Source organism: Oenanthe melanoleuca, chromosome 5, assembly GCF_029582105.1.
Source record: "Oenanthe melanoleuca isolate GR-GAL-2019-014 chromosome 5, OMel1.0, whole genome shotgun sequence".
Classification (NCBI taxonomy): Eukaryota; Metazoa; Chordata; class Aves; order Passeriformes; family Muscicapidae; genus Oenanthe; species Oenanthe melanoleuca.
In genome coordinates this window covers 9,216,785-9,229,739 of record NC_079339.1, presented here as the reverse complement: position 1 = coordinate 9,229,739, position 12,955 = coordinate 9,216,785, and the positions used below count along the sequence as shown (strand labels likewise).

Genomic DNA, 12,955 nt, shown 5'->3' with positions numbered 1-12,955 from the left:
AAGTGTGGCTTTGGGCCTCATGTGTGAGAAGCTTCTATTTGGGGCCATACCCTGAACATCAGCTGTTTTCAGGCTGGTCAGAGACACTTCCCTGCATTGTGTGGTGATGAAGTTGAACTTTTCTTGCTTTTAGAGCCTCTGAGATGTTGTCCTGCAGAGCCTAGTGCATGTGTGGTCTGAACTAGACTTGTAGGACTGTGCAAAGCTGAAGTCACTGCCCCAGCTGTTTTTTCGTGCAGATTTCTCCACGTCCCTATTTTTACAGCAATGAAGTGTTTTTGTCTGTGTTTCTCCTGCAGGAAGTTCCACAAGAAGCTGGGCCAGCAGGCCTGGCTGGTTGCTGCTATTACTGCCACAGAGTTCCTGATCGTCGTCAAGTACGATCCCTACACGCTCACCCTCTCCCTGCCCTTCTACATCACCCAGTGCTGGATCCTGGGGATTATCCTGGTGCTCACCTGGACAGCCTGGCGCTTCTTTATTCGGTGGGTGGGGCTGCATTTGGGGCTGGCCAGGGTTTTAGGAGGATCTGTTCAACCCCCATCCTCAAATGTACTCCCTGGGACTGCCTGGGGAGAGAGCACAGCTCTCCTGGGTGGGTGCAAGTTCTGAAATAAACAGGGAGTTCTCTGGACCTGATCCTGGCAGTTTCCTGTCTGGATTGTGGGAAGCAGCTGTGCAGGGCCTAAGGAATTAGCAGCCTTCCAGTGTTGGAAGGGACCCAAGCTGGAGAGGGACTCTGCATATTAGGGGCTGGAGGGACAGGACAAGGGGCAATGACTCTGCACTGACAGGGAGCAGGGTTAGGTGTGGTGTGGGGAAAAATGAGGATGCTGAGGCCCTGGCACAGGAGAAGTTGTGACTGCCCCATCCCTGGAAGTGTCCAAGGCCAGGTTGGATGGAGCAGCCTGGGCTAGTGGAAGGTGTCCCTGGCCATGGCAGGGGGTGGAATGGGATGGGCTTTAGGATCCCTTTCAACCCAAACCATTCCACGGTTGTTTGAAGTGCAGTGCTGTGCAGAGGGAGCAGCAGTGGCTGCTCCTGCGGGGTTGGCTGCTCTGGCAGAGGTGGGAAGAGCCAGGCCACCAGCCAGAAACACAAACTGCCAATGAATCAATGCCATCAGCAATTGTAGGAATGCCCAGCCAGAGGCTCCAGTGAGTTGTTGTCCCCAGGAAGCTCCGTGCAGAGAGCTTTCCTGCCGTTCTTCCTGCAGGCTGGAGCTGTGCTCTGTGTGTGTTGCAGGGACATCACCCTGCGGTACAAGGAGATCCGGCGGCAGAAGCAGGAGCACAGGCACGAGAAGGACAAATGCCTGAGCAACGGGGATGGACACTCAGCCCTGCTGGAGGAACCCAACGGGAACAAACTGCGGGAGAGGAAGCTGTGAGCGCGGACACGGGGCTGCCGGGAACTCGTGGTGCACAGTCCCAACCTTATCCTACCTAACTCCTAATTGTCATTGTTAGCGTTCCGGCGTGTGGGGATCCTCTGGGGGGAGGATGGCGCTGGCACAGCCCCCCTCTCTCCTGGTGCCACCTGGGCAGGGCTGCAGGAAGCTGTGTGTGGAGGGAGGTCAGCGCTGACCCCGCGCGGGGCAGGGGCCGTCGCCGGGTGTGCGCCTCTTCCTCGGAGCCAGGTGTGGAGATGGAGCTCAGAGCACGGCACACAGGGATCTGCTGCTCCACTCCCAGGGAACTGAGAGCCCCGTGGGGCCTTTGGGCATTAGGAACACTTGTTTTGGAGTGTACAGAGACCAGGCACGGGAAAGGAATTGTGTTCTTCCTGCTGGAACTACCTGGAGCTGTGGAGGAGGATTGGGTGAAGCGTCAGCGAGGTGACCGGGTACACGGGACAAGCTGCGTTCCTTGCACAGGATGTACCACACTACACTGCTGTTCCAGCCCCTCCACAGGCCATCCCACTGACTTCCAGCGTCCCGGAGTGGCCTGCGGCACGTGGGTGCTGTGTCCCAGCTCCGGGGAGACAGACAACTTCTCCTTAGTCTTATTTCTAATTTCTCTCTTAGTCTCGGTCATCTCTTAAATGTAAGGGAAGGTGAAGTGAGAAAGGTCAAGCTGCCTTCGCTCTGCGGAGTAAAATGTGTCACAAGCAGACACGGGGAGTGTCCCGTCAGTCTGGCGTTCTTTGCTTTATCCTCGGCTGGGTTTGTGTCCTCACCGCAGGGGGGTTGCTCTGGGGTCTGGCAGGGGCTCTGCCACCCTCTGTCACTGCCCTGTTCCTTCCAGGATAGCTGCAGAGTGAGGGCTTTCTGGGAAAGCTGATGCCTGCAGTGTCACAGCCCCGTCCGTGTCCCCAGTGCCAGCAGCAGGCCCAGGCCAAGCACGTCCCTGGCACGGCACAGCCAGGGAGCATCTGAGCCAGGCAGTGTTTCTGCTGGTGACTCAGCATCCAGGAAAGGGAACTGGAAGCCTGGGCTGCTTTGTTTCCCCAGGTCATTATCCCAAGTGTGAGAGCTCCACTGATCCACATGGATTCTGTATCCTGTGCTCTGAGCCCTCGCATTGCTGTCCCCGGGCACTGACGTCACCCTGTCACTGCTTAATCCAATCTGGCTGTTTCTAAGGGAAGTGTTTATCCAGAAGAAAGCAACACAAGCACCACAGTACAATTCCAAGAGGGCAACCCCAAACTTTGGAAGTGCAGGTGCTTGCAGAGCTGCTGCCCAGCACACATCTGGGTTTTTAATCTGGTTTGGTCTTGTATGGGAATGACAGCCAACATCCCCAGCTTTGGTGTCTCACATACTTCCCACCTTTACAAAGTGGGCAATGGGCAGTCTGGAAGTCGGGAATCCCTCCCACCAAAGGGCCACTTACCTGCACTGGCAACACCTGGCGAGGAATATCCAGAAAAATCTGGGAGCTTTGACCTCATACATGAACCACTGACTCATCTGTCTGCATCCCAGGGGTAGTCCGGATCCTGTCCATGCAGTTCTGTGTGCTAGTTTGTCCTTTGGGACAATGTGTGCCTGTGGTCCTGTCTTGTCACCTCACACCCAGAGCTCGGGGGCTGAGGGAGCTTGGGCTGTGTTCCCTCCAGCACACAGGATGGGTGGATGGGTGCTGGGCCTTGAGGTAAGGAATGTGTCCAGGTTTCCAGGGAAAAAGGTGGGTTCTGGTCATTGCAAACTCACCTGGATTTAGGAATCCTTTTGTCATCAGAGCAGTGCTCAAAGTAGCCTCATAGGGAGATGGAAGGAAGCCAGGAGTCCTCATGGGAATAACATTTGGCATGGCCTGGAGTGGGACCCTCCCTGTGGAGAGGGCAGAAGTGGCTGGCTCCTGCTTCCACACAGGAGTGTCCAGCTCACCTGGAGCAGGTGTCCCACCTGTGGGCACACCCATAAAGGTGTGTGTTGTAAGGTAAAAGGTAAGTGTTGACTTTAAAAGGGAGGGGATTTTAACAGGTGAGTTGGTGTCTGTGTGAGGCTGCCCAGCTTGGAGATTTCCAAACAGCCTGATCCAATCCCGTCTGGAACAACTCTGAGGGTCACTTTTGCCCAGTCTGGAGTGGTGAGTCCTGAGGTGCCCTGCAGGAGGATGCTGGGTCCCAGGCTGTCCTGTAGAGGGACATCCTGCCACATCCCTGGGGATGCAGAGGAGCTTTGGGATGTGGGGAAGGACCATAGCCTGCTCTTTTCCAGCTGTACCCAGAGGAAGAGCCAGGAAGCCTCATGGAAAGGAGCCTTGGCTGCTGGAAGAGGCAGCTCTCCCACCCAGGCAGTGTTTTTGGTACAGTCAAAACTTGCTGTGTTTTCTCTCTGAAAAACCAACTTCCTACCAGCAAGATCATGGGAGCATCTCCCAGTGCTGCCCTCCTTGGATCTTTCCAGAGCAGGGAGCCTGCAGCCAGCAGAGAGTGTCCCTGTGGCTGAATGTAGGTGTTCCTGGGAATTGCAGGTCCTCTGGAATGTCACGCTGCTCCATGGCCTCTGACCCCACCTTTTCTCAGGTTGTGTGGGTGTTTTTTCTCCACAAAATAGCAATTATTCCATTTTCTTCAAGCAAAGTGTTTCCCCTGCTGTCTGAAATTTCTCCTTGCTGCCCTGGAAGCTGCCTGACATTAAAGTGAGGTGGCTGAAGCCATGGATATGAAGGCAGGGAAAGGGAAGATCCCACAGGAGGCTGTGAAGGCACAGTCTTTCCAATGGTCATGGAGCCAAACTGTCTGAGGGGCTTTTGGGGCCACATCCCAAAAGGTTCCACTCTCTGCTGCAGAGGGAGGGGATCTGATGCTTTTTCTTAGGAACATCCAAAGCCAAGACCTTGTTGGACAGCCCCAGGTGTCCCTGGGGCCAGGAGGGACACACAGCTGGAAGCTGTTTGGGACAAGGGAGAGCCCAAGGATTCGGCTGATCCAGAGACCCCAAGGGGCTCTGCACCCTTTGAGAGACAAGGGGAGGGGACGTGAGAGGAACACTCCGTGGGGTCCGTGGGGAGGAACAGCTGGAGATACAGAGATGCGATGGGATGGACCAGGGAGTCCTGGGAAGTGGGATTTGGGGATTTGGGCAAGCACATAGCACACAGAGGGTCTGTGGTGTCTGGCATTGTCCCTCCTCACTCTTGGCTGGGATTTGGGGTGAGTTTGCAGGGGTTTGTTGGTTTGTTTGGGTTTTTTTCTGGCAAGCTCCTCAGGAAAGCTGGTATCTTGGCAGGCAATCCAGAGTGAGACCCCCGGGGTCCCCAGGCTCTGCCGGGGGCTCGGGCTGGGTCGAGCCGGGCCCGGGGAGGGTCTGGAAGCGCAGAGACCGCCCAGCTCATGGCACGGGTGAGCGGCGGCTCCGCCCCGGGCTGGGCTGGGCGAGGGAGCGGAGCCGCTCCCGGTCCCGCAGCTCCGGGCAGCATCCCGGCTCCGGGGGACATCCCGCATCCCGGGGCTGGGCTCTGCACCCGCAGGGACCCCCGGGCAGCGGCGGGGGCTCTGCCCGCTCCCCGCGGCCGGGAAGCGCTCCGGGCTTGGGGAGACCCGTGGAGCCCGGGGCTGAGCCCGGGGACCCCCGGGGGGATCTGCCCGGGCCCCGGGGGTCGCAGGGTCCCCCCCTCCCCCGTGGGAGCGGACGCAGCTCGGCGGATGCCGGGGCCGCCCGGGGGTCCCCGCGGATCCCTGAGGATTTGTAGCTGTCCAGGTAAAGCGCGGGGGGCACCGGTTTGGGTGGGATGTGAGGGCGATGGGTGAGAGCAGAGCCCAAATCCTTGTGTTTTGGCAAGTTTGGGATGAGCCTTTACTCGTGCCAGGAGCAAACTCCATCCCGGTTCCGTGCCCTGCGGATGGAGGCCAGGCAGGGCTGGAGAGGGATGGAAGGGGCAGAGCAGCGCTGCAGAAGCGGCACCAGCGCGGAGCTGAGTTCAGCCCGGGCTCAGCACACCGGCCACGGCTGTCTGGGGCAGGACAGGGAGGGAGAACGAGCAGGGAGATCGCTGGAACCTGGACTGGGATGTTTAGGGGCTGCAGTGTGCTCAGGGGGGTTATAGCCAGGTTAGTCCAGGTGCTTTGGGACCAGCAACTGGGGTTTCTGTGCCTTTGGCCTTGGCAGCAGGGAGGTGACAAGCCCATGAAGGCTGAGGGACCCCCTTTTCCAGGTGGCTTTGATGCTGTTGTTCTCTCCCTCGTTGAGCTGTTTTATTGTCCCTTCAAGCAGGAAAGGGGACCTGAGCTCTGCAGCAGCTCCCAAGGAAAATGAAGCTGCCCTGACCCCAGCATTGAGGTGCTGGGATGGATGGAGAGGGCTCTGCACCTCACTCTGGGACTCTTCAACCCTTCCTGGATCTCTGCACCCCAAACCAGAGCTCTGCAGCCTGATCTTGAGGCCTGTGGGTGAAAAATCCATCATTCCCTGTGCTGCCAGGAGTGGGAGAGCAGTGCCCCTTCCCTTCCCTCAGGCTTGATTTCCCAGGGATTTGAGCAGCAGGTCAGGGGGATGTCAGAGCAGCTCCGTGCAATGCTCCAGGGAAGAGCTTAGTTAACAGAAAAAAAGCCATAAATCCTTCCACGAGCACCTCCACCCCCGTTTCCTCGCTCAGGAGAGATTGATGCTGTTTTCCTAATAGGAAAATACCTCTGGGTTTCATCCCAGTGCTGAGCACTGCAGTCTCTTTCCAGGTGATGCCTTGGAAATCTGCTTAACTCACTGCTTAGAGCTCATTAGACAGGGAGGTTTTGGGGACAGAAGCTCTGAAAGGAAAGAAAAATGAGAAGTTCCTAATTTCCAGAAGAAATTGGGAAGAGATGGAGGGGGTTTGAAGGGGATGTTTGTCCTCTTGCAGGGAGAGTCAGTCCTGAAAACTTTGCTATTTTCATATTAAAAATAATTAGGAAGCAGGTAGAGGAACACAGCACCTTGCTTGGGCATGGGAGATTTTCAGGGTATAAGAAGAGGCAGTTTAGAATAAATCTCCATCATGTTGCTTTGTTAAGATGTAATTTTTAGCAAAGTGGGCCTTGAGCTGAGCTCAGCCCATAATGTGAGCTCAGCACGTTCTCAGCTGGGGTAGGACTGGTTTATCCATTGCACAGGGAGATTCGTGCCAGAGGGAGGAGGGTGAGGAGGAACTGGGCATCTCCCAGCCCCATCCCAGCATCCCTGTCACTTTGGCTTACATTTAGGGCTCCCCTTCCTCCTGTTATCCCAAGGATGTGCCCCTGCAGAGGGGGTCAGGCCAACACAGCTGATATTCCATGCTCTGAAATTCCCCCTTCTGCCTGTTACAATCCAAGCCTGGATGGTTTTGGGGGAGTTGATGCCCAAAACCATCCAGTGCCTGAGGCTGTGAGCACCCAAGGGGAGCTAGAAAGTGAGGCCCCAGTACTGCAGAACCATCTATCCAATGCAAATCCAGCTCTGTGAGTGGGTTTTGGGAATTCTGGAGAAGGACTGGGGGGCTCTGAGGGAGGTGTGGGGGGTGCAGTGCTGAGGTTGTATCCCTGTGGGGTTCTGTGGGATCCCACCAGCTCTCCATGGTCTGTGATTCCTTGGCATGGATGCCAGGGAACAGGAGGTGCTGGTCAGTTGGATTTGCTTGTTGGGTGTTTTTGGGGATCCCAAACCTCCCTTTTCATAGCAGCAGTAGCTTGGATAAATCCCCCTCAGCATCTGTGGTGCCTGGGATCTGCCTGGGAGAGCAGCTTCCTTTCGACTTGACTGGGAAAAGCCCTTTTTGGGGGGAAGGTGACAGAGCTTTCCTGCTGCAGGAGCTGATTCCTGGGGAACAGCATCCCCTAAACCTGACAGAGACCCCAAAATGAGGGAACGGGGCTGCCCCCCTCGGCTGGGGCCGGGACAAAGCCTTGGGAGAGGCTGGGAAACTGCAGGAGGCAAAGGAAGATTTCAGCTGGAAAGCAGCAAAAGGCTTTGAGGGCTCCTGGAGGGGGGATGTCCACACACAGAGATGTTGGGAATGTCATTTGTTTAAAGGCTCCCGAGGTTAATCGAGCGGCTCTGCCCCTTCCCGAGGGTTCCTGTCCCTCCTTCAGCTCCTGCCTGGTGGCCGAGAGGCTTCAGCGCATTTGCTCAGCTCCTGGAAGAGGAGCCAAGGCCGGGAGAGATGGAGGGGGAGCAGTGATGGAGCATCCCTGCTGGAAAATCCCAAGGCATCCAATTTTTGAGTTCTCCCCCTTCATCCTGACGCTGTGTCTCGTGCGTTCCAGGCTGTCCCGCTCGCAGGGAGCGTTTGCCATGGACACTGGGCACGTAAGCAGATCCCGCTTCAGTGGTGAGTCCTCCCCGGGGAGCCCGGGAGGGGTTGGGGGCAGAGCTGCTGGCGCTCACACCGAGGTGCTTTTGGGGAGGGGTTGGCTGCTCCTCGCTGCTTTCCAGGGGGAGAATCCTCTCTCCACGTGCCCGCTGGGTTTTGTTTCCTAAAACCAGGGTAAAACGCTTAAAATCTCCCAAGTTTTCCAACGTGAGTGCTCAGCCCTTGGAAACGGGCAGGAATGAGGGGGAAGCAGGTTCCAGTTCAGCTGGGATTTGCACTCCGGGTTCCTCAGAGGTAGGAGCCAGTAAAAGATTTTAATTTTCGTTCCCAGTTTTATTCCCAATTCTCCACCATAGCAGGAGCCTGGGAGCTCTGGCACGGGAAACCTCCAACGGCTTCCCACAGCATCCTTAGCCGGGATGCAGGGATGAAGCAGAGCCCTTTAGGGGTGCGGGTCGGGATGGATGGAGGAGGACCCGGGTCCCGTCCCAGTATTTAACCTGTGGGCTGCTCCCGGGATGCGAATACTCGGCTCCTTCTGCTGTTCCCGCTGGAGGAGGGCTGGGGGGAGCAGCAGGTTGTCCCTGCGCTCGGATGCGATGTGGGAGTTCAGCCTGGCTTCGGGCTTTTTCCTGCTCCGAAGGAGGGAGCGCTGCGGCGGGATGATGCCGGATGATCCCGGCAGCGCTCCGGGATGAGAAATCCTCTCCTGGCCGCTTTGGCGGTGCTGGTTCGGTGCGGGAGTGATGGAGGCTGGTGCAATGCAGCAGGAACCGAGCCCGGCGCTCCCTCCCCGCTCGCTCCGGCGGCACCCGCGGGGCTCTGCCTGTTTCCGACAGCTTTTCCTTTGGTTTTTCCCTACTCCCGGCTTTTCCTGGCATCCCCAGGCAGCAGCTGGGCCGAGGGCGATGCTGATGCGCTCTGGGCGCATCTGTCAGCGGGACAGAGCCGCAGCTGGCAGAGGCACCCCCGGTACCTCGGGAGTGACACAGGCACTCCCTGCTGGGAAGCGGGGCTGGGTCACAGGATAACTTCATCTCCCGGGAAAGCCAAGCCCGGGCTGTCATTTTTTTGGCTGGCAGAGCCTCTGCCTGACCCGTTTACAGCCCCCCGGGTGGGAGCTGCGTTTTATCCCCCCTCGGCCCATCCCATCCTATCCTCGGAGCTCGGAGCCCTGGAAGCGGCCGAGGCTGAAGGCTCATTCCCGGGATTGTGAGCGGCTCATGGAGCCCCCTGTTCCCTGCAGTGGCCTCCAGCCCGCCGCGCTGGGAGATCGGGCTCTACGCCGCCGGCGCCTTGGCGCTGCTGGGAATCGCAGCCATCAACCTGTGGAAGCTCTGGCGCTCCGGGAGCTACCCGGCCCCTTCCCCCTTCCCCAATTATGACTATCGGTACCTGGAGCAGAAGTACGGAGCGGCGTGCCCGGACATCAGGAGCAAGGTAAGGGAGCTGCGTTTATCTCCTTCCCTTTGCAGCACGCGGGATGCTGGAGGGGTGGGAATACCTGCTGGATCCCCCCGCGGCAGCCTGGTGCTGCCGGAGCTTTTGGGAGCTGCGGGAAGCTCCGGGCTCGCTGCCGCGGCAGCTTGAGGCCAGGCAGGGGCCGGGATGAATCCAAGGAGGGCGGAGAAGCCCAGCTGTCCGGCTCCGCACGGAGGGATGGGATGGGATGGGATGGGATGGGACGGGACGGGACGGGACGGGACGGGACGGGACGGGACGGGACGGGATGGGAGCTCCTGCTTTCCTTTCCCTGGCAGCGAGGGCTGGCCCCGGGCTCGCAGCGGGCGCCAGGTCGGAGCTCTTCGTCCCGCAAGAGCAGCCTGAGGGCAGAGGACGCCTTGGAGAGCATCCAGGAGCTGGGCAGCCTGGAGCTGATGGGCAGGGACCTGGGCCTGGCCCACTACGGCCCCCTGCGGAAATCCATCTCGGCCGACTCCCTCAACTCCATCTCGTCCATCGGGAACAACTTCGGGCAGGATTTCACGGTGGGGCAGGTGGAGGTGTCCATGGAGTACGACGGGAGGGCGGCCGCCCTGCACGTGACGCTGCTGCAGGGCAAGGACCTGCTGGAGAAGGAGGATGCGCGCTTCGAGTCCTGCTTCATGCGGATCAGCCTCCTCCCGGCCGAGCAGATCGTCGGCATCTCCCGGGTGAGCCCCCCGTTCCCAGCCAGGGCCCCCCAGGACTGCTCTGCACAAGTGGATGAACCCGGGGGTTTGGTGGCAGCGTCCCTTGGCCACATTCCCAACGCAGTGGTGGGGTTTGGGAGCAGGAGCTCCAGGCATTCCAGGATCAGAAATGGCTGGCACAGGATTTGGGGGATATCAGCTCCCCCAAGGCTGTGGTGGGATTTAGGAACATGGAGTCCAAGGCTGGATGTGGTCGAGATGGGATTTTGGGGTGGGTCTCTACTCCCCCACAGCAGTGATGGGATTTGGGAGCAGAGAGCTCTGCATTGACACAGGATTTTGAGGGGTGTCCCAGGTGGGTTTGCACATCAGAAACCTGGCAGAGGCAGGAATGTCTCCCCCTTGGATGGGATTTGGGCTGACTTTGTCATCTCTGAGCATGGCTGGTGGCAAGTTTTCCTGCTTGACTGTCCCTGCTGTGGAAAGGACACTGTGGCACGTGGAGGAAGTGGCCTGGGGTGGGATTTGGGTGGCAATGGCAGTTTGGGCAGGTGCTGCTGGTGTCTTGCCATTGCCCCACAGTCCCCTGAGTCCTCACAGTCCCCTCTCCTTCCCACAGCAGCCCCAACGTTTTTCCCTCCCCACAAAAGATGCAGCAGTGGAAAATCCATGTGGCAGCACTGTCAGTCACACCAGAGTTGGATCTGAAGCAAAACCTCTCTTTTCACATGCCTCAAAAGCTGCTTTTGGAAAGCAGGAGCTTCCAGCAGGTTTTCTTCCAGCAGGTCCTGTATCGCAGAGTCAGTTTGATTTAATCAGGATATTCCAGCAAGGAGTGGGAATTTTCATCCCAATAAGGCACCTCTCCACTGGGATGGAGGTGCTGCTCCATCCACACAACCGGCTGCTGCCTCCTAAATATTTCCACAGTGACCTTTTAGACCATTTTCCCATCCAAATCTCTGGCTCTTTATTTATGCTCTGGAGATATTTATTATTTAGTGTCATTATTTATAATTCACCAGCACAATTTATCTCCGTGGCTGCCCCAAGGCCATGGATGAAGGCCCAGCTGCTTTTTTTCCTCCCCTCCAGTGCTTCTGGAGGGATTTTAAAAAGCAGCTCCTGTTTGGTTGTACTTGATCCAGAGCTCCCAAAATACAGCGTGGGCTGCAGACAGACAGTCTGTAAAATCTGTAGGGCTTTAAAATCTTCTCTTCACACAGAGGAACTTCAATCCCCCGGGGACTCTGGAGGCTGGTGGAATCCAGTGGGAGAGCAGGAATGGCAGGTGCTGCCTTTGTGTCCTTCATCCCGGGGATGGAGTAGGGTTAGGAGCAAACTGAGACAGGAGAGAGTCCTTGGGGGAGATGAGCCCTCTCCTGGGGGGCTTTTGGGGTGGAACAGCCCCACAGAGGGGTCCCTTCACCCAGATTTGGGTGGCTTTGGGGAGCTGGTGGATCCGCTTTGCTCCACGCTATCCAAGGCTTCCATCCCTTGGGACAAACCCCTGGTTTGCCTGTGACATCTTGGATGCTGAAACAGGGCTGGAGTAGGGGAAAATAAATCCCCAAACCCACGATTTCAGGGCATTTCCCCTTGGCCAGCACCTGCAGGATGAGCCACGGGAGCTGCTGCTGCCTCTGTTGCCAGGGAATGATGTGACACAGGGACAACGTCAGCCACACAGCACCATTCCCCCTGGGCACATTCAGGAGTTGGTTCTGCTTGGAGAAGGGCTTGGGGTTACACCTCGTAACAATAAATCCTGTTGCCTGATATGGCCAAGCTGGATGTGCATCCACACTCCCAGGGGCTTGGGATGTGTCTGAGAGCACTGGGCCAAGGCTGATTCCCTAATTAAAAGAATTAACACGCACCGGGGGAGGTCACAGCCCCAATTTTCACCCCAATGGCTGAGCAGTTGCTGTGGTCAGGTCGGGAATAAATCATCCCGATGGGATGGGGCGTGCCCTCCCTGCGCTCCTCGCAATTCCTCCGAGATGGGGCGGAGCGGGGATGCAGCTCCACTAAACCCCGGGAATTTCAGCCCCAAACCCTGGGAATTTCAGCCCCAAAATCCTGGAAATATCAGCCCCCAAATCCTTGGAGTTTTAAGACCCAATCCCTGGGAATTCCTGCCCCAAAACCCCAGGAATTCTGGCCCTAAAAACCTGGAAATTTTGGCCTCAAAATTCTGGGATACTCAGCTCGGAACCCTGGGAATTCCAGCCCAAAAATCCTGGGAATTTCAGCCCCAAAATCTCGTGAATTTTATGACTCAAACCCCAGGAATTCTGCCCCCAAAACCCCGGGGATTCCAAGCTTAGAACTGTCAGAAATTCAGCCTGAAAATCTTGGGATTTTTAGCCCCAAAATCCTGGGAATTTCAGCCACAAAACCCTGGGAATTTAAGCCTTAAAACTCTGAAAAATTCATCCCCCAAATCCTTGGAATTTTAACACCCAAACCCTGGGAATTCCCGAAAATCCCTGAAAAAAAAAACAACCAAAAAATCTCTGCAGAAAACCCGAAAAATCCCTGAAGGAAACACTGAAAATCCGCTTGCCAGAATTTCAAGGGTTTGAGTCAAAAAATTCTAAGGATTTTGGGTTGAAATTCCCAGGATTTTTGGGCTGGAATTCTAAGACTTCAAAGCTTGGCAGTCCCAGAGTTTTCATGCCAGAATTCCCAGATTTTGGGGCTGAAATTCCCAGGATTTTGGGGCTGCAATCCCCGGGGTTTAGGGCTGGGAATTCCAGGATTTTGAGAGTTCCAGGGCTATCCCCCTCCCGTGCAGATCCAGAGGAGCTCCTACTCGGTGGCGTTCGACGAGCGCTTCTCGGTGCCGCTGGACCCGGCGGCGCTGGAGGAGAACAGCCTGCGCTTCTCCGTCTTCGGCGTGGACGAGGACGAGCGCAGCGTCAGCACCGGCGTGGCCGAGCTCAAACTCTCCGACCTGGAGCTGGCCACGCGTCCCTTCAACGCCTGGCTCTACCTGCAGGACACCAACAAGGTGAGCCAGGAGCGGCCCGGCTCCCGCGGGATGTGTTTGCGTCCCCGGAGTTTGGGCGTTGTGAGATGCTGGAGGAATGTTCAGGG

The 12,955-nt window shown here is 57.2% G+C and overlaps 2 protein-coding genes across 3 annotated transcripts in view; both read left to right on the top strand.

Moving 5' to 3' along the window:
* The window catches only part of PTDSS2 (phosphatidylserine synthase 2), a 30,131-nt gene extending 28,014 nt beyond the window's left edge, over positions 1–2,117 (top strand). For both annotated transcript variants that reach the window (XM_056492441.1, XM_056492442.1), the window contains exons 11-12: positions 300–485; positions 1,246–2,117. In XM_056492441.1, the coding sequence (XP_056348416.1) occupies positions 300–485; positions 1,246–1,390 (331 nt within the window). In that variant the 3' untranslated portion in view covers positions 1,391–2,117. The remainder of the gene's footprint in view (positions 1–299; positions 486–1,245) is intronic.
* A 2,964-nt stretch (positions 2,118–5,081) lies between these two features.
* The window catches only part of SYT12 (synaptotagmin 12), a 9,716-nt gene continuing 1,842 nt past the window's right edge, over positions 5,082–12,955 (top strand). The window contains exons 1-5 of the mRNA XM_056492445.1: positions 5,082–5,155; positions 7,675–7,739; positions 8,968–9,161; positions 9,482–9,874; positions 12,654–12,869. Coding sequence (XP_056348420.1) covers positions 7,703–7,739; positions 8,968–9,161; positions 9,482–9,874; positions 12,654–12,869 — 840 coding nt within the window. The 5' untranslated portion in view covers positions 5,082–5,155; positions 7,675–7,702. The remainder of the gene's footprint in view (positions 5,156–7,674; positions 7,740–8,967; positions 9,162–9,481; positions 9,875–12,653; positions 12,870–12,955) is intronic.